The following is a 27607-nucleotide window of genomic DNA, read 5'->3' as shown; positions in this document are numbered from 1 at the left end:
AGTGCTTGATATTAGCTAATACAGGCACAGAATATTTATCCTGTCATTATTACAACCTTGACAGTCACAATGCCTTGTCAAGAAGAGAAGAAGAAGACTTCAAGCTTGTATTGTATTTATTTGCTCTGTAAAAATTCCTGACTTCCTTTCGGCTTTCAGGCGCGTTAAAGGTATTCTCAGAATTTCAAAGACAGATTTCCTCTACAGTTGTTTCTCTCACTTTACATCCAGCCGGCGTATTTCTCCTCCTCTCCCTTCTCTTCCTATCAATCCTAAACTTTACTTAATCCCTGTATTGAGTTTCCTGTGAGCGCTCGGCTTAAAGAGCGGCTGAGGGTGTGTGAAAGTTTGTTTGAAATATGTATCCTAACCCGCCACGTTCGGAGACACTCGGATATGAGCTGTCATGTTCGATCATTCAAAATGCTCCTCAGACCAGACCCCCGAGCACACTCGGGGAGATGAAGGGATGTTTCTGGCTCATGCATTTTTAGGAGCACTCTGTGCACTCTTGTCATATAACTGTTTTTCCTTTTTTTTTTTGCAATAAAACAAGATTACCTTTTTATCGGCCTCTGTGTCTGTTAAAGCTGCAGAAGGCAAATTGAACACTGACGAGGTGAAACCGTCCACCGCTGTCTCTGCTGCCTCGTGTCGCTCCGCTAAACGGCGCATCAGATGGGCTTGAACTGGAACATCGGGCTTGTTAGTAACTGGCGAACCAGCGCCTGTTCTACTCGCCTAGTTATGTCCGACTTGCTGTGATTGGCTAGTTACGTCCCTGATTGATTCATTGATCCCCGTTTGATTCAAACTGGGTCCAGTTTTTTTTTTTAAACTAAATACAAAGAGGCGAGTGCTCACTTTTTTAAAGGACCCCTTCAATTAAATATTGCAATGGTCAAAATTAGTTAATTCTTAATATCATCTACTGCAGCTTCAAAGCTCATCTGATTCTGCAGTATGAAAAAGGAGGCTGAGACATCAATGTCTCATTTTCCCCTTTGTCCTTTTCCTCATATGTTACAAAGCTTCCAGTTTTGTTAAAGGAGCTTAAAGCCCCCCGTATGCATCTCATATGATAGCTCTGCAGCCGTATGAACTGTTGCTGCTTTGTCTCTTGTACTGTAGGAAATTGCCCTTTTACCCTCCAGCCATGAAAGAAAATACCATTTTAGAATGAATTATTATCTCAGTGATGATGATTTTCTTTGCCAGCACTAGCCAGTGTAGGTTTGAGGGCAATGAAAAGGAGGATTGTGGCATTTAGATTGCTGTATACACGACCAGAATGCTCAAAAGCATAATGGGAATATCCTGTCCTCTTATGAGCCGCCATGAAATATGCAGTAATGGAAAAGTAGTAGACGTCCTTGGTCAGATTTGAATGATTTAGAGAAAATTTGGAAAGCCAGTCTCGCAGGTTGTTCACCATCTGAAAATTGCAGCAGGTTTAGCGGGCTGTCCTGCGGTTGGAAGGGATGACTCTGGAAATCAGTGTGCTTTTGTCAACTCATCTGTCAAAGCAAATTTGAAAATGGCCCCGGGCATATTTCATGGCTGCAATTTCTTTAATTAATTGGGGAATTGAGATGTGTGCTGTGCATGAGCGCAGGGCGAGCTGTGCGTGAGCTGCTGTGCAGCGATGGCGTAGGAGAGAAAGGAGGAAATGGGAGAACGGCCAGGCTGTTCACTCAAGTTTCAAGCTGTGTTTATAGTCTAATGTCCACGTTAAGCTAATGACGGAGCCGGTAATTCACAGCCAGCCCACCACGAGGGCCCACTGATGGTTTCCAGACGAGGTCAAGCCGCTAAGTTGTGAACAGGTGCTCGTCCTCAGGTGCTGAGATCTTACAATGTGGATTTGAAACGAGCGAGACGTCTGAACCACCGCAGTGGCTTGAAGGCAACTTCATCAGTCGCTGTAGTTTGCAGCAGGTTGTCAAAGAGCCCCCCGGCAGAGCGGTGGAAGCCATTTTCAGTCTGGGATTGGCTAATCGCTGAATCTGTGCCAAGAACTTTCCGTCACCCTCATTTCAAAGTGTTCAGTTTGGAAGTTATGATAATGTGTTTTAACCCAGCCACAGCACCGGACCAGGAGATTCACGAATCAAAGCCGCTCTCGTCCATGTAACTTTCTGTTAATGTCACAGTTTTGTCTTTGTCCCGTGTCTGTCCTCACAGCCGTCCCTGGATGTGTTTTAGCTACTGGATCTAATCGTCTTGTGAAATGGTCTATGAAGTCAGCTCTGCCATAGTCATAAAACAGGGACAATGTAACTAATGTCCACATAATGTGTGCAAACTAGCGCCTGCCTGCATGATTGTGTCTGTCCAAGGTGTCACCGTCTTTCTGTGCTGTCCTCCAGAACAAGATGTTCATCTACCGCGGGAAGGAGTACGAGCGCAGGGAGGATTTCGAAGCACGTCTTCTCACACAGTTTCCCAACGCAGAGAAGATGAAGACGACCACGCCGCCCAGCGAGGACACAAAGTCTTCCTCTGGACAGTGTATCCTCAGCAGCCTGTCATTCGTTTTCGCTGCAGAGCGGAAAATGCTTTCTCAGTTTCTGCTTTTTAGAATAATCAAATTTCATGAGGTTGTTTTTCATGATTTATTTTCTGCCAGGGCCCAAAATGAAAGGAAATGTGTGTGTTATGCTCCACAAAGGGATGATGCTTCCTCGTGGAGCGCTATTAATGTCATTAATAATCCATCTGTATTACAGTGTGGTCAGCATATATGTGAAATCCTATTCAGAGTAATGAAATTCATGTCAAATGCAATGAACTGGCTTTTATTGTTACCTAAGACAAACTGTTTTGCATGTAAGAAACTAAAACTTCAACAACTTAGTTTTTAATTGCTGAAAATCATTTATTTGAGTAATAGAATTTTGTGAAGCGATTACACACTAAGATTGGATTTTACAATGTGATTGAACTGATTGTCGATTAACGACAGTGCTGAATTGTCACCGGGTCCTAATTAAGTCTGTTTCTTTGGAGTTCAGCCGTTTCGTTTATTTCCTTGATGTTTCCGCTGAAGACATCCAGTGTTTCACGGTGAAACCCATCCTGGACCTGCCTGCCAAGTTCCAAAATAAGCCCGTCTCTGAACAAATAGTGAGGTGAGCAGGATGTCCCCGCTCCACACACACACACACACACACACACACACACACACACACACACACACACACACACAGACTCATTTCTTTACAATTACAGAGTGTGTTACTCAAAGTCACACAGCATGCATTTCAATCCAACAAGCCCAATTTGCTTTCCCCAGTCACTCAAGAACAAATTAAAGAGCTTGTGATGACATGCAAAAAAAAAAAAAAAAAAGTGCATTAGCATTTTTTAAGAGTGCGGCGCGTCGAGGGTGACAGCGATTAAATCCTGATGTAAATGCGTGTCTGCGCAGAACAAACAGCGGTTGACCTTCTTGTCGTTGGTGTGGATATTAACTTGAACCAACCATCTGCTATTAGTCACTGTGCCAAGTACAACATTGTTTCCCTGACATCATTAATACCTTTGTGTCGTGCACCGGGGGCCACGGCAAACACGGGGGCCCCTCACGATCCCGCTTGTTTGCCCAATCTGTATGCCAGCCGTCACCCACTGCATCGCTCAGCTGTGCAAACTCGCTTTGATATGCCGCCCGCTGCATCAATGGACATAATTAAAAGAAGACATTTACTTGGAAAACCTTTAGGCAAATATACCTGCGCACTGATCTTATCACAAGCCTGCACCGCCGGTCACATCCGCCTGCAGCAGCCTGTTTGTTTGTCTGCAAACTGTGTCTGATTGGAATATGCAACTCTGTTAATAGCCTAGATTAGACAGCCGTGTTCAGAGAGGGATGGAGGGCTGTTCCACACCAGCTGTCTGTCCGTCTCTCTGTCTCTGCCAGCTCTGTCCTCTCTGGTCCTCTCTCACTGTGCTTTTTCCAGGTTCTATCTCTCTGCTCCCATCTCTCTTTTCTCTCATTTACTCTCTCATTCGCCGCAAAAGATCAACGGTGCATAGCAATGAGACTGAGCTCTTTGAGCCAAAGGGGGTCACGAGCAGCGGGCGGAGCGCCCACCCCGCCTTCTGACCTTGCTTTGTCCAGACCATGCTGCTGCATCATCTGTAGCTCGCCAGCTAATGACAAGTAAAAGGCTTAATTGGTGTCGCGCAGCAGATTCAAAGCTGCTTTATTAATCTGTTTATTAGATCAGGAGCTCAGAGGCTCCGTTTTTTTTTAGGTTAATGCCTCGCATTCTCAGCTAATTTGGGAATGGGCCTCATCATGTTCATTAAATACTGCGTCGCCCTTTGTGACCAAGCACATCTGATTGCCGGTGTAATATAAATGGCTCAAGTACCAGTTAGGCCTTGAGCCCAGCGTGTCAAGTGTCACAAAAGCTTCGTGTGGTCTGGTCATTAGCAAAACATTGACAGTTCCCGAGTAGAAACATTTCAAAAGTTGTAGCGTCCCGTCTGCACGCACTTACTGCTGCTGGTACAAACATAAAAGGGCAGCGGTTTCTGGAACGGCACTGATTCCTTTCATATTTTATTCATAATTGCTTGCTAATAAAGGCAAAGCGTGCTCTTCGAACCATATGGCGTGATTTTAGGAACGAGCAATGCAATATGTTGTATGAGTATAATAGATCTGTTTTCATCTTCTGTCGGCAGGAGAGCCAGATAGAAAGGTGGAAAGAGAGCGAGTGATGCGTCCGTGTTGGGGAGCATGTATGTGCCCAGACAGCTGCTCCCGCAGCCGCTGTGTAACGCCATCGTTTTCCTAGTGTGAAAAGTCTATTAACCTGATTTGGCAAAGTTCAGCCCTGCCATCCCCGCGCCTCTGTCACGTATGCTCCAGCTTCTCTACATGTCTGACATGCCGGACTCTCTTCAGGGTCTGCCGGCGACTCCTGCGCCCCAGAAACGAATTTATTTACCATGTAGATAAGGTCGTACCTCAGGCAGCCAGTCAGAAGCAACATGCTAAACGACGCAGATCCTGGCAGAGCTCGCCTGCAGGGGGCCTGTCCTGTGTTTGACCTGAAGCAAAGCAATCAACCTTTGAATCAAGCTGTAGATTGCCCGGAACAGTTTTAATTTACTCAGGTGCTGATTTTCTCCCTCCCCAGCTTCTACACAGTCAATGAAGTCCATAAATTCCAGTATTCCAAGCCAATGAGGAAGGGCGAGAAGGACCCCGACAACGAGTTCGCGGTAATTGCCTTTTTTCTCCCCCCCCCATCATCACTTAGCTTGTCTATTTTACTTGTCTTGTGTATTGTTTTTTAACATTAGAAGACACAAACATAGTTTTCATGCTCTTATAAATAAAACATCAAGTAAGACTGTTTGGATTTCTAAAAATAACATGAAGACTACTTGGCATTGAACTGTAATACAGAACATCTGAGCTACTACTGGGCCTGCATGTATGCAAACATCGTCAGGGCCTAACAGGAGGTTTTAGAGACGGGTACCAAGCTGCAACCAGCCACCTGTTTCTGTTTGCCAAAGTTACTGAATTTGAATTATTTCTGGTTGGAGTGATAATTTACAGCCTGTGTTTTGGTTTGACAGACGGTGCCTAGAATAGGCCAACATATATTACATAACAAGGATTTCCTTTTTCTCTTAAACGGCTCTTGTTAGTCTCTCACCCACACACGCTCGCAGATTAAACACACACACACACACACAGTTATTATGGTAACCATATTCTACAACTACTAGGCCAGTAACTGGGAGTTTTCCCCTCAATAACCTTTTAATTACTGCTTATTGATAGTAAGTAGAGATGTTGTTGTCATAGTAAGCTAACTCTAACCCTTAATAACCCTAACCCCCAGAATAAGGCATTAATCAATGCTTTGTAACGACTCATAAAGAGCAAAAATGCTAATATTCATGCTAATAAGCACATAGATACATACTTTTCCCTCAATAACCTATATATACATATATCTCTGTGTGTGTGTGTGTGTGTGTGTGTGTGTGTGTGTGTGTGTGTGTGTGTGTGTGTGTATTGCTGTAGGAACAAGCGACTCCACTCACGGGACCAAAAAAATTGCATAGACAGAAGAATGATCAAATAGTTTGTCAGCCTTCTCTGAGGCTGAAAAGGACTTTTCATTTTTGTCTGTTCTGACGAGGCCTCTGCTTGTTTGTCTCGGCATCGCTACAGCTGTTTTGTAATTTATTATGGGATGCTGCTGGATTACTGTTCAAGGTTTATGCTGCACGCGTATTTTTAGTTTTCTCCGGCAGAGTGAAATCAATAGCATAGCACAACTCTCATTTTCATAAGCAAAAGATTTCACAGCACGGAAGAGGGATACAAAGGTTTGTTTTTATTTTTAAACACGGGAAACGTGGCTGCCAAAAGGAAGATCCAGGCTAAATAAGATTGCTGACAGTGATCCAGATCTGGCTGTCTAGTGCAACTATTACTGCCGAGCCCTGATTTTAGTACATCTAATGAATTATGTTTCGTGCACACTTAATATCCAGGTTGCAAATGACAGGGGCGACAAATGAAACCCATTCACAATTTCCTCCCCCTGTTTTCTGTGGCATCACTTCAGCAGAGCGGGATGATGCATTTAACTCATCACAGACTTACTCTGTTATGTGAGACTGGTTTCTCCCTCCGTCCTGACACAGAGCTGATGGATGCCCATTGCTAGACACATTGTATCTGTCAGGCTTATTAAACATGTCGATATACACACATCTGTGTGATTTTCATCCCTCCAACATGAGTCCTAAATGCACTCAGCAGCTGACTCTTTACTTTAATCGCTCAAATTGGGATGTTTTTCTTTCTTTCTGGCCCTCTCAGGGAAAACGTTTAATTGTTGAAACCGTGCTGCAAAGGAAATCATCACCTCCTGTGGCGTATGTTTTTCCTCTTCAGGTTTAAAGTCGTTACTTGAGCCTCGTGACGTATTCGAGGAAATTCCGTCGTATTTGGGCCTTCTGAGTCCCTTCCCATCAGCCCGCGACCGTCTTACTCTCATTCCTGCGACGGCACCCTTCGAGCTTGTCTCAGCGTGCTTTGGCACAGCAGGTGTGTGTGTTTCCAGCGCCTCGTCATGCCAGTTGATTTGGTGTCTTTGCCGCTCTCTCAACAGAACATGTGGATCGAGAGGACCACGTACACAACGGCCTACAAACTTCCTGGCATCCTGCGCTGGTTTGAAGTCAAGTCAGTCTCCGCAGTGAGTATGAAGGGCCTGCGTGCCAGGCAGGTCTCCTAATCAGATGAGGATCTGCAGCCTTGCTCAGAAGTAATCGATATGATTTGTCCACTTAAGCTGTATAGACAGGCGCGTGGACGCTGGCGTGCTACTCCCCAGACTAACGACAGGGCACGTTCGCTCTCGGCCAGAGGGCCCGCATTGATTCACTGAGCGCTCCTTAAAGCCTGTTTCCACTGAAAATAGCTACACAGCACAAATACAACAGAGCTCACCCACTGTTGATTTTCCTCTAATAGAATTACCTGGATTGCTGTATTGAAACCCTGTTGATGACAGGACGGTCGGACTGTGATAAGTGTTGAGCTTGGAACACAATTCCCCTCCATCATTAAAAATGCAGTGTTTAAGCTCTTGTTTCGACTGATTTAAATGCTGATCTGGTGTCCCCGATTCTGGCTCGGATGTCAGATGATCTTTTTAATTCGTCATCAGTTTGCCCAAAAACAAACGCGCTGCTTGCCGTAATTAGCCTGTGTACGCAATCCAAAATCAGTGGTGTGGTGCAGGTATGCAGTATATTTTTCAGTTGACATATGCCTGCTTATAAATCCCCTCTGATGAGCATCATTCAGTCGTGTTCTGCAGGATTTTTTTTTCCCAGGATGGCGAAGACACAATGCAGAAAGCAAACCCTTAGTGAGATGAAATATCTGAGTTCAAGGCAATAATTTGTTTGAGTTTTTTTTTGTCTGACAGGATCTTGTACCCACCCTACTCTGCCTCTGATTGGCTAATACTCATCGCCTTCATTGGTCGGGTTGGTTAGATTTAGGCATGAGAAGTGGTGATTGGTAAGGGTAACCCCTAAATTCTGCCGCAGCACTTTTCAGAAAAGTCCCACAAGTGACCCAGAAGCATGGTTTACCTCAACAAAATACAGCCTTTGGAATATTTAATAAATTGAATTGATAGGAAAGATGAAGCAAAATGCTCTTCCTTATTTGTCGCTTTTAGTGACGGTGAAACTTTGCATCCATAACCGTAAAAACAGCACCACATGACACCCACCCACCCAGGCAGCTTGGCCATTCAGCTCTCCACAATGGTCCTTCTGGTCGCTACATCCTTAGCACAATCATTCCACCACAAAGATCAGATCCCGCGCTGTACTCCCGAGTCAGTGTAGTGAAGTGTTATTCTCCGTTGCCGCACTAATTCAAAGCAGAAGCCTCTTCCTTCAGGCGAGGTTGGAACATACTGTCAGGAGCAGCTTGCCCTCCAGATGAGCCAGGGAGAGGCCAGGTCCCCGAGGTCAGACTCTCTATTTAAAGCTTAATGACTGGGCTGAGATTCACCAAGCTAAAGCCATCCATCTGACAATTCTTTTTACCAAGCTGGCCTCAGACATACCGGCACAGATTGGAGATTTGTCTCCCTGGCACAACATCTTTATTTTCTTTGGCCGGGGTCTGAATCTGACATTTACTCAACAGTCCACTCTTGTTCCTACTAAATTCTTACTCGCAAGCTTGGAGGAGGTGATATTGTTTTCAGCTAAAGTAATGAGATTGCCCACATGTGGAGAAGGAACTTGCTTTCGCACCGTAGAGGAATTAATAACAGCGTTTCCATGTATTTTATTCATCGCTTCTTGGGAATGCCAATCGTATTTTGTGAACATAGGAAGTGAAATTCCCCTACATCAATACACTATCCATCTTATTTGACACTTGCAGGTTCATGTATGGGTACAGTAAGAAGTGATTCATTGCTTCTCTATCCTACATGATGTATGTGTCTAGTTAAGGGTTCCTCAGCCCATCTTCTAATAACCTATCCCTGGTCTCTGAGCACAATATGTTTCCACTTGATTGTGAGCATTACAGAGGCAGTGGTGATGTATGTGTGAATATCTGATGCCACCTTCGCTTGCAGGAGGAGATCAGTCCACTGGAGAACGCCATGGAAACCATGCAGCTGACCAATGAGAAGATCAGCAGCATGGTGCAGAGACACCTCAACGATCCCAACCTTCCCATCAATCCCCTCTCCATGCTGCTGAATGGGATTGTGGACCCAGCTGTCATGGGAGGTTTTACCAACTATGAGAAGGTACTGAGGTCAACAAGACAAACGTTCTGGAGTTCTTCTTTCCCTGTATTGCCTCAGCTTGCATACCTTTATTTCCAAATCTCCATTTTTATCTCAACGCGCTCCAGTGAGGAGTAAAATCAGCAGTCAGCACCATGGCTGAACATTCTAGGACTGCAGTGGACCAATGACAGCCTCAGAAACATTCAGACAGCCATTCAGTTTCCTACGTCACATAACCAAGGAGCCAATCCCGTCAACTTGCATTATCTTGCAACATCACTTAACGTTATGTTTCTAACATCGTACACAGCGATACATAAATCCGTCAGCATTCCGATACATCGACTTGTAGGCGACTCTGTGCGATTCATTCCTAGTTTCTGGTTCAAACACGTATGGCTGAATTACTCCCGTATTACCTCGTGCCCTTGTGTAGCATACAGTAGCTAGCAAAACAGAAAACAAGCAGAGGTTTGTGAGTTTGACGAGCAGAGTCGAGGGTGAGCAGAGCAGCGGAGGCATGAACTGTATTTTTACTTTACTACATCACAGTAAACTTTGAGATAAAAATATATAATACACGTATTAATCGTCAAAGATTAAACCAGTCACTCCTCAACCTTTGTGGCCTGTGAAGCTCTTTGATAAATAAAACAACGTCTGGGCCCCTTGTCATGTTTCCAGATGTCATGAGTTGTTATCAGTTCCACCAAAGAGAGATTTCCCCCAAAAGTTTCTCATATAACTGTTCAGGTCAGATTATCCAGCCATTCCAAGAGTTTGACATAGAGTTAAAGTCAGATGAGGAGATCAATACCACTCTCATGTCTGCCCACTATATCTGAAGCTGTGAAGCTGCCTCTCAACATCATCAGTTTCATGAGTTTGTTTGATGTGACCTGGAAAGGCTCAACTCAATCTTCCTCGTGTCCTGTTTTTCATCGCGTTTCTGGTCTCCTCGCTGGCTGGCGAGCCGCACACTCCATTCACCGGAACACAATAGCAGCTCATGTGGAAAGGGAAATTCTTTTTGCCTCGTGTCGGATGATGAAAAAAATGATAGCCTGTTGGTTTCCCAGCATATATCATGACCTGGAATAGATTCATATTGGTCTTGTGTATGAGTCGAGGAGGAGCGATGTGAATTCTTTGCCCTCGGGTCACTCCTTCATCTCGGTGAAATACTGCAGGTGGTGGAGGAGAGACGGATGTCTTGACTACATTTCTCTCATCTTAACAGCCCTTCACTGTGCTTCTCCCCCTTGAATCATCACTTTTTTTCCTCCCCTGTTTCAGATTCAGATTGTCCCTTTTGTATTCCCTCTACACTTACTCCTTCTTTTCCTCCCAGCATGCTTACTCCAGTGTCTGCTCTCCCTCCTCTCCAGGCCTTCTTCAACGATAAGTACATGCAGGAACACCCAGAGGACCTGGAGAAGATAGAGAAACTGAAGGACCTAATCGCCTGGCAGGTGAGACTGAAGTTCAGAATGCATGTGCCAAAGATATCAGGCGTCCAGGAAAGATGCCATGACCCGCTTATCACGAAACATAAGCCCGCTTGCTTTAAGAGGTGACGCCTTTCATCGTATTCCATGAGCCACAGGAAGCCAAGAGAAGGTGTGGAGGGGCATGAGAGGCGTGAAAATATCATCCCGCTCGGGCCTAATTGAGCTTTTTTAATTTATTCATTTTTCCTTTAAGGTGCTGAAAACATAGTGGCCTTATATGTTAGTTACATTATTAGGATTTTATTAATGGAACCAGAAATCTGGGAGCCATGCACCACACGATTAGGGGCCCTGTCGGCACCATGCAGCGTGTTTTCACATCTGAACGTCCTTCATATGCACCTTGGACAGTTTCAACACTGTTTTCTATATTATGTCACTCGTATCTGAGACGTTGTCCCGCCGCTGCAGCCCCGCTCACTCTGAAAGGTTCCAGCTGAAAGTACAATATCACTTGAGGAACTTGCGAGTGCACTGCCAAGAGTGTCCAGTGACAGTAAGTGAAGTGAGCAAGGGGAAAAGTGTGTTAAAGAGTTCAGTGGAGATAATAACGAGGCAGAGTGCTGAAGCAAACATTCTGGAGTCGGGGAGGACGCTCCGCTGTGCGAGGAGACAGCCAGAGATCAGCGCTGGCGTTTTTTTTTTTTTTTTTTTTTTTTTGTGCGAGCTCTGCTCCCTCCCCGAGCCTGAAGGAAGTGCACACACAGCAAAGAGCCGCACGCACACACATCGTCGGGGAGCACGTGCAGATCTTTAGCTCGTCTGTGGCTCATCTTTGATTTATAAACTCCTGGCTATCTGCTTTCCAGAGGAATAACAAAAACTTACCCCCTTTTGCGAGCTTTGAAAGCTGCCCTGTAGTTTCTGTTTGGCTTCTTTTAGTGCTCGCTCTCTCTCTCTCAACGCCGTAGCTCTGAATTAAGGGTCACTGTAATACTCGGGAAGTCATGGTTTCCTGCTTCAGGAATTGAGCACAGATGCAAGAAGTTTCCGTGCCTGCTTCCTATCGCTAGCTGAAAGGAAAAAGGGAAGTTAATTGAATTTGCACTAGTTGTTCTCCTCTCCATCGTTGTAAAATAGGTCAACTTTGTGCTGTGCATCTCTGGTGGAACTCCTCCGAATCTGAAAAGTTAGTGTCTTTTGTGTTTGTGAAACCTTTTGTCTTTATAAGGCGCGATGCTTCACACGGGAATATGCCTCCGTGTCTTATTGGCTTCAAGCCGGATGTCATTCGTGTTGCTGCTTGCTGCTTATTTTGCCTTAGAAGTGATTTTTTTTTTTCCCATAATCGCTATTTTCCATATTAGCTGCTACTCTACGTTTTCCGCCACGTTCAAACTGAGTGAATGTGGGGAAACGGAGGATATCACTGACTGAAGCAGAAGTTGACAAAGCAGGTGAGGGTAAGCTAAAAATAAACGTGTCGCTTCTTCATTACTCCTGGAAAGAAGTGGAAATCACAAATACATTAAATCTGACAAGATCGGTGCATGCAGCTGGATTTTTACCTTTAGCACCTATCAGTTATTTTTATATCCATCTCGAGGCAAAGCACCAAACAATAATGTCGCTTTGTTTCAAGGCTTTGTGCTGCTTCCGGCGTTTCAGCATCAGTTTGAGAGTCCAGCTGGGCTGAAGTAGTGTTAGAAAACATGATCCGCCACCCACAATCCACAGTGCTAATTAGCAGGAGCTCCTGTGCACTCCAGTCACAGCGTCTCTGCGTCTCTTTAAACATGTCCTTCACATCATGCTAACCAAGCGTTTGAAATCACAAATCTCCCACGAGCACAGAAAGACAAAGCGGTTCGGTGTGATCATCGCAGCCACACGACACGGAGAGAGCACAAATATGTTAGCCGAGCCCACGCCAAACACACACACACACAGGGAACTTTTAAAGAGATGACTAAGGCTGAGTTGTTGATTCGAGATGGTAACAGCTGTCTCCTTGCCAGAGCCGGCATGCTTGTTTATCTCGCGTCTAGAATCTGTCTAAATGAGACAAATGAAGGCGAGCCTGCTCCAGTGAACAAACTAAACGCTTCGAAATGAGCCAGTGTGCACTGTTATTCTGAAATTTCCATTGTCCTCGTCCCGTAATTAGAGAGGAAATGAGCAACTGGAAATCAGGAAATTAGGTATTGTAAAAAGCTCCCTGGCAAATACAAAGTAGGTGTTTTCTGTGATGTTTCTGGTTATAATTAGCAAATGCTCTAGACAGATGCCTGAATTAGTACCTAAAGCTTCTCACTGCTGTGTGAGACTCTATTAAAAGAGTAGCTGGGTGATTAATAAATTGAATCACGGACCCAAGGGGGCCGTTTTCACCAGTGCATCAGCAGCATACAAACAGAATGTTTCAGAGCTTCCTTCATGTTGTCTTTTGATTAAGTTTTTTTTGGCTTGTGCTTTTGGTCCCTTCATCTCACATATAGCTCAGCCTGTCTGCCTATTAGTCTGTCTGACTCACCGCCGCCTGTGTACGTCTCTGAGACCTTCGTGACCCTCATGAAAGGTCTTAATATGTCATCGTAGCCTTAATAGCGGGCATCTTAAAGGCAATGTGGCTATCCCAGCACCCTAGGGTGTGGCTCAGAAGTCTGCTCACTGTGCATTAGAGAGCGATAGAGTGACAGGGTTCAGCTGAGAACGCCGGGCTCTGAGAGACCCTGCTGATATTAAACAGCGATGCCTTTTCTTTCATACTTCCTGACAGCCGACGATGGCAGCGTTCGTCTGTTTATAAATGGGATCGGGGCTTCGTTTGTAACCGCCGCGTGCCCATAAAGTGCAGCTTGAAAGGTGAATATTTAGTTCAAAAGCTGTTTGCGTGGAAAGATGACGGGCGAATGTGTGTGCGTGCAAAAGGAAACGTCAACCCTACAAGACAGATGAAGTGGAGTGATCCTACTGCAGAGGAACATCCGGCCTGTTTTCATTTGTTGCTTTGTTCTAAACACTTTCTAGTTCGCCTTTATGGCTTCACGATGCCCCAATTATTCGTACCACATTTAAAGCTGCGGTAAATGATTTAATACCACTAGTGGGCGCAAAAGCTCAGAAACAAATGAGCAGGAAGCTCGTTATGAGCTGTTTATCGAGTGTTCTGATGAACCTAAACTGTATCTGGAAGTCATAGCTAGTTAAAGGCTGAAGTGGAGAGATACGTTTTTAGCTTTTAATGATCTGACACATTTTACCTCGAACCACTTGTCCACATTGTGATTAATTTTCTGTTAAAAAATTGTTCAGCCCTATTTACAGATCGTTTTCAGGCTGTCCTTGGATATGAGTTGTATACAATTGGCAGCTATTCAGCTAATTGAATCATTGGCTGGGTGAATCAACGCCATAGAAAATGATCCGTCCCTTTAACTGTTGCATGTTCAACTTTAACATCTCATTTAGTTGCTGTTTTGTGCTGGGAAGGTATCATTAGCATACATTCAACTTGTCTGACCTTGCTAGCTGTCTACAGGTCTATAAGTGGTTGGTTAGACCGGTCATGCTCAACCACTGGTCAGTGTCTCATTAGCAGGAAAGTAAGCTCAAATATGTTCCCATTGTTCACATTGTGATTCTTGGCATTTTTCATGTATCTGGCCATTTGTTGTTTATAAAGAGTTGAGCTTTTTAAGCTGGCACTGTGCCATGTGGCCGTGACGCCTGCTAAGATCACCAAACAAAGCCTCCGGCCTTGCCTCGCTTTCCCAGCTCATCACTTCAGTATCCACACTCCAGAAATTTCTACCCGGCTCTCCATCTTTTGCTTTATCGGCTTTAAAAACAACCAGCTTTGCTCGTTTCTCAGTCCATGCTACATGCTAACGCTGTGAGTCCTTGCAGTGTGCACTGTTAGTCTTTGAAAGCCGACGTCTTAAGAGAGAAATCCCTGCTGGTGTTTTAGAAATGCAGCCCCAGGCCTCCAGCGTCCAATTATCTGATATTAACATCAGCCTCACATGAGCTAATACCTCTAAATGATATCCCAAATCATAAACCTGCTGTCTCTGATAGACTGCTGGAGAGGAATGAAAACTTTTTTTTTTTAAAGTTGCTACATGTAATTAAACTACTTAACGTGTGTGTGTGTGTGTGTGTGTGTGTGTGTGTGTGTGTGTTAGCCAGCAACCTTGAGCCCAAGTGTCTTCCACAATGAGCTTATCTCTCCGCAGCCACCAAGCTGAATGCTGTTGCCATGCCGCCACTCAGTCGCACTCAATCATCCTAAGGTCTATAAAAAGATGTGGGTATCCTGGGAGACGTGAATCTTGCCTCAGCTTTCGCTCTCGCCGTGTTTTTTCCTCCGTCTTTTTCGTCTCACAGCACTTTGTCCCTCCGAAGTCCTCTCCCTCCCCTGTGTCTCACTCCTGACCCCTCTGCCTCTCTCTCCTCTTCGCCCTCTTCCCTCTCGGGCCTCCTCCTCTCTACCTCTCTCTCCTCCAAGAGGTCCCAGCGGTGATGATGAAGGTGCTCAATATCAGGGGAAATCCTCGCAGGGTGTCTGCTGCCTCCTCTCGTTTATCTTTCTGTGCCAGGGCTCTGCTTTTGTGGAGCACAGTAACACTATGATCCATGCTCAATATCTCTTTTTCGAGCTGATCTGCCCGCCGTGTGCTTCTCCTGTCGTGGGATGCTGTTTAATGTAGTAGAGCGATGCATCACACATGGCTGAGAACCTGAGGGTGTCTGATGTTTTTAATCAGTAACCTTAAAGATGTGTGTTTCTGCATTAGCGTCCTCTCTCTCTCTGTTAATAAGCCCACCACATGGTGAAACGTGTGTAAATAAAACATGCACCATTTGAGATTATTACAAAAGGTTGCATCACGAAAGTGAATCGGTGCTGTGTGCCAGCTGAGTGAAGTCGGTTCTTGCTGTAGCCTGCCGTGGAGGGGGCAGCTTGCCTTCAGAGAAAACGAAGAAAGGCGAGCAGTCTCCAGGGACTCCGAGGTTAGCACACACGCCGCCTTCTCTTTACTGGCCCACCTATGCCAGATACTTCACACACGTCTTTGTACTCTGAGCAGACTCTTTGTTCCATTTGCTCAGGGCTTAGGTGAATTTGTTAGCCGTAAAAGCTGCCGTACTTAAGATGAGGCACCAGATGCACTCTGCCGGTTAGTATTTCCTTGTTTTTCAAGTGTGCAAATGCATTACTCTGACTGGGCCCGAACGCTGTAAACGTTTGAATTAAATCTCCTCTAATGCAGTTTGTTTTTTTTGTTTTGTTTTTACTTATTCATCAGCATGAAAGCATTAAAGCTGCTTTCCCTTCACCTTTAACTGTAATTCTCACTCATAGCGGTGAGACAGTCAGGGAAGATTTTTGCAGTTGCCATGGGAAAGAAAAGGTCTGCCATTACCACAGCTGACTGTAACGTCTTTGCTGGTTTCTGGTGAGTTATCGGCACTCCTCACCGCCGCACCACAGCTGGGCAAACAGCAGGTTCAGAAGCCTGATGACTTAACCTGTGATTTCAGCCGGGAGAGAGGAAGCAACTGTAAACACTTTGTATGAAGGGACACAAATGCACCATTAACTAGCCGCTTATTAGCATGCATATTAGTAATGTATTTGCTCTTCATCAGTCATTTGGTCATGGTACCGAGGTCGTGGACCCAACTGCTAACAAGAAAGTCGGATACCTCCATACTTTTGTCTGCTTTCGTGTGTTTTCTAGAGTAGAACGACGGTTGAATGAGCAGGTAGTCGGTTATTTCTGCCGCCTCAATAGCAACAAATCTCTCAGTTCAGTTGAAAAATCGCTCCTCTTCATAAAATAAGGGTCACATCCAACATATGTCCTGATTTTCTGTCTACTTTTCTCTCGTAATTCCATCTAAAGTAGCCCCATAAGAACTTTCCTCCATCTCTTCCATTGCGGATTTCACCACCTGCCCTCCATCCATCTGGATTTAACATCATGTGTCTGCAAACAACCTTTTCCTTATAAAGAGCCAGTATGCTCCTAATATGCATGCTAGTTAAAGATGAATATGTGTCCTTTCATATAAACTGAGACCAAAAAGGATTCTGGCTCCCCGAGGGACAAAGCTTCCTCCTCTCACCAGATTTCGTCAGCAGAGCTTGCTGACACTGACTGTGGCGCTGGGGTTTCCTAATTACTAGTTTTCAGCAGTTTTCAGTCTCTCCCTCTCCCTCTCCCTCCTCCCTCCTCCCTCCTCCCTTTACCTGAGCTGCCTCTGTTATGTGTTTCGCCAGCTGCCGACAGTGCAAGAGGCAGCGGCGTGCCTGAAGGGTGCATTGCGTCTTTAATGGCGTCAGAGGTGGAGAGGAAAACATCAGGACATGCGACGCATGCCTATACTGTACATGTAATCCGTCTGTGCTTTCTCATCGCCTTGTTTAGCATACCTGTGTTCTGATGTGTTGATGTCAGTGGTGGGAGGCAGGGGGGAGGGAGTGTCATGGCAACAGACTTCTGTAATATAGTCTGCTTCCACCTGGATAAGGTTGCAGTGATATTTCCTCTTTGTGCACACAGACACACTCAGATTGATGCACACTCTTCGCCTGTGCTGAGCGCGCACAGCCGAGGGGCTAAAGGTCGTGAGCGTTATTTGATTGCATGTATGTGGCGTGTGCCTCTGGTGAACGAGGCACCGACATGTAGCTCACCGCTCGTCTGTCCAGGATACGCTGGATGGCGGTTTCTCACACTTCTGTTTTGCCCCCCCCCCCCCCAGATCCCACATCTCGCCGAAGGTGTTCGCATCCACGGAGAGAAGGTCACGGAGGCGCTGAGGCCTTTCCACGACCGCTTGGAGGCCTGCTTCAAGCAGCTGCGGGAGAAGGTGGAGAAACAGTATGGGGCAAAGTCCTTGGTAAGAGCTTTCGCCTGTTTGTGACCTTTTCTTTGGCATGAAAAGTGCTTCTCAGCTCAGTGTGCTCGTTTTTAGCCGGCGCTAATGGAACATGCAGCCGTTTCTTTTCTTTCTTCTGTTGTGTCTGGGTGAAGATTTCTCGGAAATGAATATGTATGTTATTGTTCTACAACCTTTCAGAAATCCATTATGTAGGATTCTGGTCTTCCTGCTCCTTTGTTTGATCAACTGTGCTCGTAGTTTTAACGTTCATTCCACACTGTTTTTTTTTTTGTTTTTGCTTTTCACTGATGCACTTACTTGAACAGGATGACATGAGGGAAACATTTATTTTCCAAATCTTTTAGGAGAAGAATTAAAGGCCTGGTTTGTTTGTTTTGTCTGCTTTAAAGTTACAGGATACTTGATTCAGAGTCATGTATCTGAATATGTGTATTGTAAAAAATGACCACTTAAAATCCTCAAATTTTTCTGACTTTTCTGACACATAAAATCAAGTTGACCAAGGAACCAACAAATCCAAGTGGCAGCACACAAACACAGTGTAAAGGTGACTGAGGAGAGCCGGTGGGAGGAGGCACTGCCAAACTGAGGCACTACCTCCCATTTCTCTCCTCCTTTACAGATTTAATTGTTGCTTGGGCAAGCTTTTCCCACAATCTCGCCTGAGCTAAAGGGGCCCTCGCTCGATTTAAAGGGTGAGGGAGAGGGTGGTGACCTCTCCAACGAGAGAAAAGCCTTCACTTTCCGGGTGTGATGATAAGGTTATCCTATCAGATGTGCCATGGCCCCTTTCTTCGCTCGAAAAGACTCTTTAAATGCAGAACGCTTCATTGTTGGATTTTTCTTCCTGCTGGTTCTTTTTACAGAAGTGAAGGAATGAACAGCATCACCAGACTTTTTCTTTTCCCTGAACTTTATGTTCGATCATGTTGCTGCAGCTGCAGGTCTGTACTGTGCTTTGGATGATTGCTGTAATGCTGTGAACGGCCTTCACCCCGACAGCTTCCCTGTCCTTCACGAGCGTGGACAGTCACAAGCAGCTATAGACTGAACAGTTCAAGACTGGGAAGGACATTCTGACCTCACTTAACCTTGGTATTAACATGTGATCTGTGTCCGGACACGTTATCCAGACGAGGATGTTAATGAAAGGTGTCAGTGCGTCGTGATCCGAACGTGATCCGATCGGCGGCTTGCATTGTGTTTGGGTCTTAGGGAGGTGCGAGCGCAGTCTTTACAATGTGCTGCCCTCTGAACACAACATAACTGATACAGATATTTGTTTTCAGCAGACATAAAATGGGGATTGTTCAAATTTAGAGAGCGAGCGAATGAGAAGGCTGGAGGAGAAACGCCTCTAATTGCCGATTATGCTTCTATTCTGTGCCATGAAAGCGCCAAAAGATGTGCTATTAAACAGAAGTGCATGAGAGGGAAATGAATGATATCCAGTAAGAAATAAGTGTGTGTGTTGAAGCTGATCTGCTGTTAACAAGGCACATAATTTATCTAGTCAGAGTAGACGGTACTGCACCACACCAGGACAACCTAACACTGTGTTTGTTTATGGAAAGCAAAGAGGAGACAAGTAATTAAGAATGTGTCATAGACAGCATTTTACAAAGTTTAGAAAGTTTCCCAAACTCTAAATCTCCCAAAACTCACTGATTTTTTTTTTTTAAGGGCTGATTTTCCACCACCTCAAATTACTCACGTGCAGGTTTTGTCCTGGAGGACAGAGACCCGAGCTGGATCAGATTGTTTATTATCCGGATACAGATCCCATTTTAATGCCATTTGATCTTAATGCCATGTTTACGCTGACAGCGTGATTTGAAATAGTATTTTTTCTTGATGTGTCAGTAATGACACCCGCTCTGTGGAAGCTATAAAGCATAAATTGACAGAAATGCTGACGGCGGCACTTCGCTTGCCACCTGCTAAAGATCAGCATGTTCACATTATCATTGTGAGCATGATGATATACTGACATTAGCTTTTAGCTGAAGCACTGCTGCAGTACGGCCTCACAGAGCTGCAAGCATGGCTGTACACGCTCTGTCTTGTTCGAATCATTCTACCATAAAAGAGATATTAGGCTTAGAGAGTCATATGTCTTAGGTCCTGTTTTCATAAATGGCAGCCATCCATCATATTACGCTGCCTGTACCTCTTCAGCTTCTTCTCCTTTGCCTATTTGATTTTTTATTCGCCAGTAACTGGCAAACATGGCTGCACATGTGGAATCCAGCCGTCCATCCATCTCCGTCTACACTTAATAAAAAAGGCAGATAAGAGAATGTGTGCTGTGCCTTAAACAAGAATACAAATGCACAGATCACTTCAAGGCAGGCAGCAGCTTATCGGCTGAATTCTTTCTATGTGTTTTCTTCTTCTCAGCCGGCAGCAGACGAGCGGCGGGGGCCTCGTCCGCACTCCATGGTGCGCTCCTTCACGATGCCCTCCTCCCAGAGGCCGCTGTCAGTGGCTTCGGTCACCTCCATCTCCTCTGACAACTCCCCCTCCAGACCTGGCTCAGATGGGTAACTCCTGATTTACAGTTCTTCAGAGCATAAAATAGCATACGTCCTCCTCGGCTTTTTGGTCTTCCCATTGGAGCAGTTAAGGAATAGTTTTTAATACGAAAACACACAGGAGTACTGCACAGTTATCTCTGACGGAAGACTGCTTGGGCATCTTCTCTTGCATGGTTCAGTACATCATATGAAGTATACGAAGAGACGCTCACTGTCTGATTGCACCATCATCATGTTCTCTTTAATTCAGCTTTGCCCTGGAGCCCCTCCTGCCAAAGAAGCTGCACACCAAGTCTCAGGACAAGCTGGACCGGGACGAGCCCGAGAGGGAGCGCAAGGAGAAAAAGAAGGAGAAGAGGAACAGTAAACACCAGGAGATCTTTGACAAAGAGATGAAGACCACGGAGATCCCTCTGCAGCCCGCTGAAGCAGTCATACTGTCAGAGACGGTACTGAAAAAGTGCCCTGTACAAGGAATTTTGCGCTTCTATCTCTTCTCTCCTCCTCTGCGTCCTACAGTAAATCTGCACCCTTTCTTTTATACGTTTTCCGACTTGAACTTCTTGTCCATTGCTCCCCTGAACCATTCTTTTTTCCCCTGCTCCTCTTTTCTTTTCCCTCTTGTACCGATTGCGGTTCAGAGAGAAGAAAGTAGGGGTGATGTTGAATGCAGTAATGCCGGCACTTACCGGCACAAAGAACACAGAAGGGTTTAGACTGGCTGCTGCTCTGTATTGCAGTGCATTTCAAGCTCGCTGCTCTCCCTCAGGCATCATCGTGATTCTTGGTCTTTGCGTCGCTACTGACCCGCTTGGCAAACCTTTTTCCTCTGTTTTCTTGTGGATTCCTGGATATTCATATTTCCTACAGATTAGTGCCACTATCAGGCCACCACTAGGGACGCACGATAATATCTGCACATCACTGGTATCGAGGTGCTCTGAAATGAAACGTCGACCTGAAATGAACATTATGGGTGATACGACAGGCCGATAAGATAACGCTTTAATTATGCATATGCAACACGAGTATAGGTTGAAGATTGTAGGTCTGGAGGTTTTTCGAAGCATCTTGAACAGATAGCAAAGTTGCATTTGTCAAAGTTGCGGTGATTACTCAGCATTGCACATGCAAAGGAGGAGCCAAATCACATTCCTTCAACACTACAAATTTATTTGTGATGCAAGCAGCCAAAATGACTTGGAAAATATCGGCATATTGGCAAAAATCTAATACCGTGCATCTGAAACCGCCATTTTTGTACAGAAGAATCGCCAAAATCTAAGAGCTAGATTACCACCGTCAGGTTAAGGCGTTCAGTTTGCACACAAGATAACTAAATATTATATCAGAGGACGTCATACAGTATATGTACATATATATGCAGCTGCAGTTAGCATTGTATCTCCAGCAGGGTCTTCACTCTGACTTCATTTTCTTCTCCCCCTACTCTTCTATCTTTTCCTTCTCACATCACACGGCTCACATTTCTCCCAACCCCCCGTTCTCTTTGCACTCTACGTATCTGTACCCCCCCCCCTCACTCCTCGCTTCTGTGTTCATGCCCCTCTTTACCACCACTGTGTGCATCACAGCAGAGAGGGTATCGCTGTGTTCTGCGTGCCCAGTGGGAATGCTCCCCGGCTAACGGCGTTAAGATAAGGGCAGGAATGAGATCCAAAAGAGGCCCCTGGGAGCGGTGGAGCCGTCTGGCTTGTGATAGGAGCCTCCTGCCTCGGGGGTCAAGGGTAGACCACCAAGAAGTCTCTGGTAGTTACCGAGCAGTTGTAGGATATAATGGTTTTAACTGGAGATTCGTGGAACACTGGAACACAGTTTCACCCTCAGTACAAATGTTTTGAGTTTTAGTGTTCTGGAAAGAAAAAAAGCCTCTCTGAATGAAGTGTGTTGGTATTTTCAGTGTCTCCCTCGTGGCTCACTGTTTGAGTTTGGCCAATTACAAAGTTGTTTGTTAATGTAGCCTACAGTGTGGAATAGCCCTGAGGAAATCTTTTCATATTCAAATTCCAGGCATAATAAAGCTGGGAGAACGCAGTCTTGCATGCAAACAATGATTTGTAACCACAAATAAGATATTGCAACCCAACGAGCACATTTATCCAAATGGTTTCTCTTTTAGGAATACAAATAGCCAACTTAAAATGCGCGTGGATATGCACACAACAGTCCCAGTGGAGATGTGAAACTAATTTTCTCCTTTAAATGATCTTTTATTGATCTTCTGCTGTATCTCATCATGAACTCGAGTCATTTGCCACGCAGTAAATTCTGTTCTCGGTTCAGTTTTATTGACTTGTTGTGTAATTCAGATTAGTTTTATTTCCAGCACTCGGTAATGACTCAATCCCTGATAGCGTCTACTTCTTTTCTTTGTGCATGATCGCTCAGATCAGCCCCCTGCGGCCCCAGAGACCGCGGAGTCAGGTCCTCAGCCAGATTGGTGGAGACCGTCGCCTCTCCGTGTCCCCTGGACCCCCTTCCTCTGCCTCCAACTCCTCCTCCTCGCCTGGACCCCCACCCATCACGCCCCGGAGCAAACTCTCCTTCAGCCTGCACACTGTTTCCAGTAAGATCAGACGTCTCACTCGTATTCAAACGCGCTCACTCAGTTAAGAGGTTGTTGCATCTTCAGGCGGGAGCTTGCACTCTCGGTCTCTGCAGGCCCCCTCTGCCTTTGTTTTACCTCTTGCATCACTGTTACCACACGTGACGTCACTCAGTTCGCTCAGAAAGGCAGAGCTGTGTGTCATCTTAGCGACTGTACAAAATTCAAATTCACACGCAACAAGGCTTAAAACGAAACATTTTACCTGATCAGAGACGCTGAGTCGTGTTTTATTACGTGGAGTCGCAGGATTCTTGTATAACCATCTGCACTTTGTTGCAGCTCAAGAAGCACTCCATCGATTTATTACTGCGCTCCTATAAAGTCAGGGGACAGAGGCAGAGATGTCCTGACTTTTAGTTGATTGTATGGGTTAAGCTGCAAAAACAGTGGATGCTACAATTCCCAGAGTGCAACTCTAATAGCATAGCAACTAAAAGCTTCTTCTTTTAGATGCCCTTTGCTTTGTAAATACCGAAGATTTGGTGATTTTGTGTGTTTGTCCATGGAGCACAGTACATTACATTACTTAGAGGGAATTAAATGTAGTAGTACATTGAAAAAAAATCTATTGAAAATATGAATAAAATGCATTTTTTTGTGTTATAGGCCGCTCACTTTCAGGCTGTCCACAACAAACTTACGATAACACTTAACTTTAACCCCCCATTATTAATATTAGTAGTATAAACTATGTTTATATAGTGCTTATGAATTAATAATAGGAGCTTTGTAGTCTTAAAGCTCATACTTGACCTTGGAAATAATATTTTAACAAATCTTAGATCCACTTACCAGCTTTCTGAGTCACAGAAACCATTATACAACAGTAGCACAGTCCACTACCCCTCATGACCACTAAACTGATCTTAATGTGTAAAATTAATCAAGTTCTCCTTTAAGTGTGCAAGAATTTTCTCTCTTAATCTTCATTTTCTCTCATTTTTTCTTTTTGCTTCAACACATACGTTGAGTCTTAATGATAGGGAGTTCGCCATAATAGGCCATTTTGTCTATTTTGGGTCCCGGCAGTACTGTCTAAGCGATACCCGCGTAGTGTGATGATGAGTGCGAGCTGATGAGCGCCCCTCTTCCGCAGATCTGGAGCTGAACGGGATGGGCTGCTCTGACAAAGGTGAAATCCCTCCTCCGCTGCCTGTGAAAGGCAGCACGGCTGATTACGGCAACCTGCTAGATAATCAAGACTTGACGAGTCCCTCGACGCCTCCGCCGCCCCCGCCACATCAAAGGGTAGGTGTTTTAATTAGGGCTGAGAGGAGCTCCTTAATGATGCATGGCACTTATAATGAAACAAGAGGTTGATACAAGCACTTGACATTCAGGTCAACCTCCTTCACTGTCCCCTACCCCTGTACTTCCTGCGCGAGCGTTCATGTCTGCTGCATGTTTCACATTCGTGTGCCTCTGCTGCCTCATTTTCGGTGTCACAGAAGAGTGTAGGCATCAGGCAGTTAGCAGCGAGGGCCCACACCCGTCTGTCCACCCCGCTGTTATTTATGCTTGCCCCCACCACCAGCTGGCCCGGCGCTCAGACGTGATTGATTGGATGATTACTTTACCTCTAGCATCCATCAGGAGCTCTCCCGCTGTTAATCAGCAGCTCGTCTCTCCACACTCGCCGACGTGTACGCCAGCCATCCTCTCGCCGCGCCAGTCCGTTAACTAATCCTATTTATCCGCTGTCACGGCTCGTGGACGGGTAGTAAAACGGAGCCTCTGCACGCGGTGTGGAAGAAGGCTGACAGTAGCGTAGTGAGAGCAGATGTTCTGAGTGACAGCCGCTCTTCATTTACAGTCCTTGATGGAGGCAGAGGTGAGGGCGCTGATGACCGTTACTGCTTGGCTGTTGGCTCTGCTGTGAACTTTGATTTTAAGGTCCCTCAATGTAACATAATCTTCATTCTCCTTCTTAAAGAGCACATTATCTCCAGCCACAATTATCCTAAAGCCCCAGTGTGTTCCTTTTTGACCACATCAATATGGAGCACGCTCATTAAAATAACATAAAAATGAACATTTTGTGTCTCTCGTCTAATACAGCCCTGTTCTCTTGTGGTTTTTGTAAACATTATGGATTAAAAAAAACACTTGATAGCATCATAAAACATTGATATCTCAGATTTAGGTGTCTTGTTTTGCAGCAGGTCTACATAATACCCGCTGATCCAATAGATGTTCGGCGTCTAGAAGGAAAATTAGCCTCCTTTTACAACTTACATTAGGATGTATCCAGATTGCAGCTAGATGGGATTTACTCCTGTATTAATACGCGTTCTCAGTGTCCACATTGAGATCTGATTGCTCCGTCTGGTTCCTCTTCCCTCCTCTCGTTTGCAAACAAAAAAAAAAAAAGATGGCTGCCGTCCGTGAAGCTGCGCTACTGTATGAGCTTTGATTGCTTTTCAGTCAAAAGCGAAGGCGCCGTCACTGTCCGGAGGACGATCTGGATGCGGGAGCGCAGTCAAGACTTACTGTACTTTCATGTGGTCAAGTGCTATTCTATCAATCAGATCACCCAAAACGCATTTTAAGACGGGGTGTAAAGGCTGTGTGTCGTCATGCAAGGCAGCAGATTTGTGCTCTAGTCTTGTTTCTGCTCTCTCTTCAGTCCTTTGCCGACTGATTGGTCGAGTTTCGACGTGGAGCTGACAATTTAAGGCACCGTGATCTCCTAATCTGACATAGTGACCATCTCAGAGGACAGAAATGTTGTGTAAGCTGCTCCTGGCTTTGGTCCCTGCATGAAAAGACCTGTCAGTCAGTGAGGGAGTGATAGCAGCTGTAAATCCTAGAGGAAAACCAAGTGGTCCTCATTTGAGAAAACAGCAATTTCAAGGTTACTGTTTTGTCTGCTTGCAGCCCGGTCCGCCTCCTCTGCCCAGCAAGACCCCTCCTCCACCTCCTCCCAAGACCACCAGGAAACAGGCCTCCATCGATTCAGGAATTGTACAGTGAACAAAGACGCTGACAGTAGGACCAAACAGCACACTGACAACAACAACAAAAACAACATCAACAGTAACTGCTCCCCTCCCTCCCCCCCCAAAAAACCCAGTTGTTTTTACCCACACATTCCTCGCTCCCTGTCCCAGCTTGACAAGATGAATACCTCACTGCAGCCCGCCCCTCCTTATCATCTTTTTCTTTTCTTGTTTTGCCTTCAGTTTGACGATGATGCAGTCTGCAACGCGGAGCATGTTGCACAGATGAATAGTCACTGAATTTAGAGATGCTGTCTTTATGCCCCTTCAAGACTTTATCAGGACATTGTGTTCAGACAGATAAGCTTGGACCAAAAGCTTTCCAATACTGACCCCCTCTCAAGCATAGGAGAGCTCATAGCGCATTAAAGGATAACTCTCTTTTTATTCATATTCCCACTATGTACAGAGGTTTGTATATATGATTTTATTTTATTTCAGGGTTTTTTTTTTGTATGTGATTTGATCATGACTCTTTTTGTATTAACGTATCATTAGTTTAAGTGGCATTTATATGAAACAAAAAAAGGGCTTGTAGGTTTTGAATTGACAGGGACTTGACAGAGTTGGTATGTGAGAAGCTATCATGGATTTTATTGGTAAAATTTTGGAGTGCACATACAACTAACTCCTATGGCGTTATCGTTGTTCAGACCTTGTCCTAGATTGCTGTAACCTTGGATTTCAATAATATTGACTGTTCCCAATTCACTACTGACATGACTTCTGAATAAACTTTCAAATGTATGTATTTTTAAAAAAAAAAGAAAAAAAAAGAAAAAAGGTGTCTGCCTCATTATTTTGGCGTGCAGCGAGAGATGCTGAAAATAGATGCGAGTGTTTTCTTATTTCCGAAATCCAAAACAAACTGGCAATCTGTACGCGTTTCCTCACTTCCACTGAACGCTCGCTAACGAAGCTTTCCGCCCGCTTGATTGACAGCCATCACAGCAGCCACTTCATTATCAGCACAGAGGCGCATTACACCGGGATGTGTTACCCCACAGAATGGCTTCTATAAGGGCTAATGCAATCTCATTTACATAATGTGCCCGCTCACCAAGCGATCATTTCTATCTGGAAGGTGGCCCATATTGGAATAGTGTAGCAGCGAAGATGAGCCAACAATCCGCAGGCGCCAGCTTTGTGCTTTTATAGAAGATGCTGAAGGTCATAGTTAAATTCCTCTGTTGAAAACTTCCTTCACGCTGCTGCAGCGTAATAACACATCGTGTGAGTCAGTGAATCATTTCCTTTAATTTTGTTGTTTGATTATGGATCGGGCCTCACGGGACCCCCCGTCCAAGACAGGCTAACAAGTTTTTCCCCAGCTTTTTATGCTTGGTGGGTTTAATGTATTTTGAAATTAATGATTGGAGTTTGAAGCAGTAAGTACGTGTATAATTATATCTGTTGTGTAGCAGCTTTAAATTGAATTACACTTTAATTAGTTTAGTAGTATTTGCATGACTTTGGGTGGAATAACTTCACTGATGCAAAGCTCAGTGACAGCGATGATTTTTGGCTTTGACAGTTTTCAGGAAATAGTCTTTAACCATAAAGCTTTTCTGTTCTGTATGTTGAAGCAAGATGTTTTAGATACTTTAAACAGTCAACAGTTATAAGAAGAAAATCCTATATTTTCACCATACAGCTTTATTAGTCATTTACTTTCCCATATTAAGAAAACAAATTCATTAGTTGAGCATATATTAAGCTTTTTACCAGCTTCCAGCTGTTATTTGTGCTCCAGTGA

General features: G+C 44.9%; 1 protein-coding gene across 2 annotated transcripts in view; it reads left to right on the top strand.

Moving 5' to 3' along the window:
- dock1 (dedicator of cytokinesis 1) overlaps positions 1 to 25909 on the top strand; it is a 173519-nt gene extending 147610 nt beyond the window's left edge. For both annotated transcript variants that reach the window (XM_076759720.1, XM_076759719.1), the window contains exons 41-52: positions 2370 to 2511; positions 3050 to 3131; positions 5157 to 5241; positions 7158 to 7244; positions 9162 to 9338; positions 10709 to 10792; positions 17546 to 17683; positions 20087 to 20229; positions 20474 to 20672; positions 22633 to 22810; positions 23949 to 24100; positions 25730 to 25909. In XM_076759720.1, coding sequence (XP_076615835.1) covers positions 2370 to 2511; positions 3050 to 3131; positions 5157 to 5241; positions 7158 to 7244; positions 9162 to 9338; positions 10709 to 10792; positions 17546 to 17683; positions 20087 to 20229; positions 20474 to 20672; positions 22633 to 22810; positions 23949 to 24100; positions 25730 to 25825 — 1563 coding nt within the window. In that variant the 3' untranslated portion in view covers positions 25826 to 25909. The remainder of the gene's footprint in view (positions 1 to 2369; positions 2512 to 3049; positions 3132 to 5156; positions 5242 to 7157; positions 7245 to 9161; positions 9339 to 10708; positions 10793 to 17545; positions 17684 to 20086; positions 20230 to 20473; positions 20673 to 22632; positions 22811 to 23948; positions 24101 to 25729) is intronic.
- Positions 25910 to 27607: the final 1698 nt, after the last annotated feature.

The sequence above is a fragment of the Chaetodon auriga genome, chromosome 20, assembly GCF_051107435.1.
Source record: "Chaetodon auriga isolate fChaAug3 chromosome 20, fChaAug3.hap1, whole genome shotgun sequence".
Taxonomy (NCBI): Eukaryota; Metazoa; Chordata; class Actinopteri; order Chaetodontiformes; family Chaetodontidae; genus Chaetodon; species Chaetodon auriga.
This window is presented reverse-complemented; position numbering and strand designations above follow the sequence as displayed.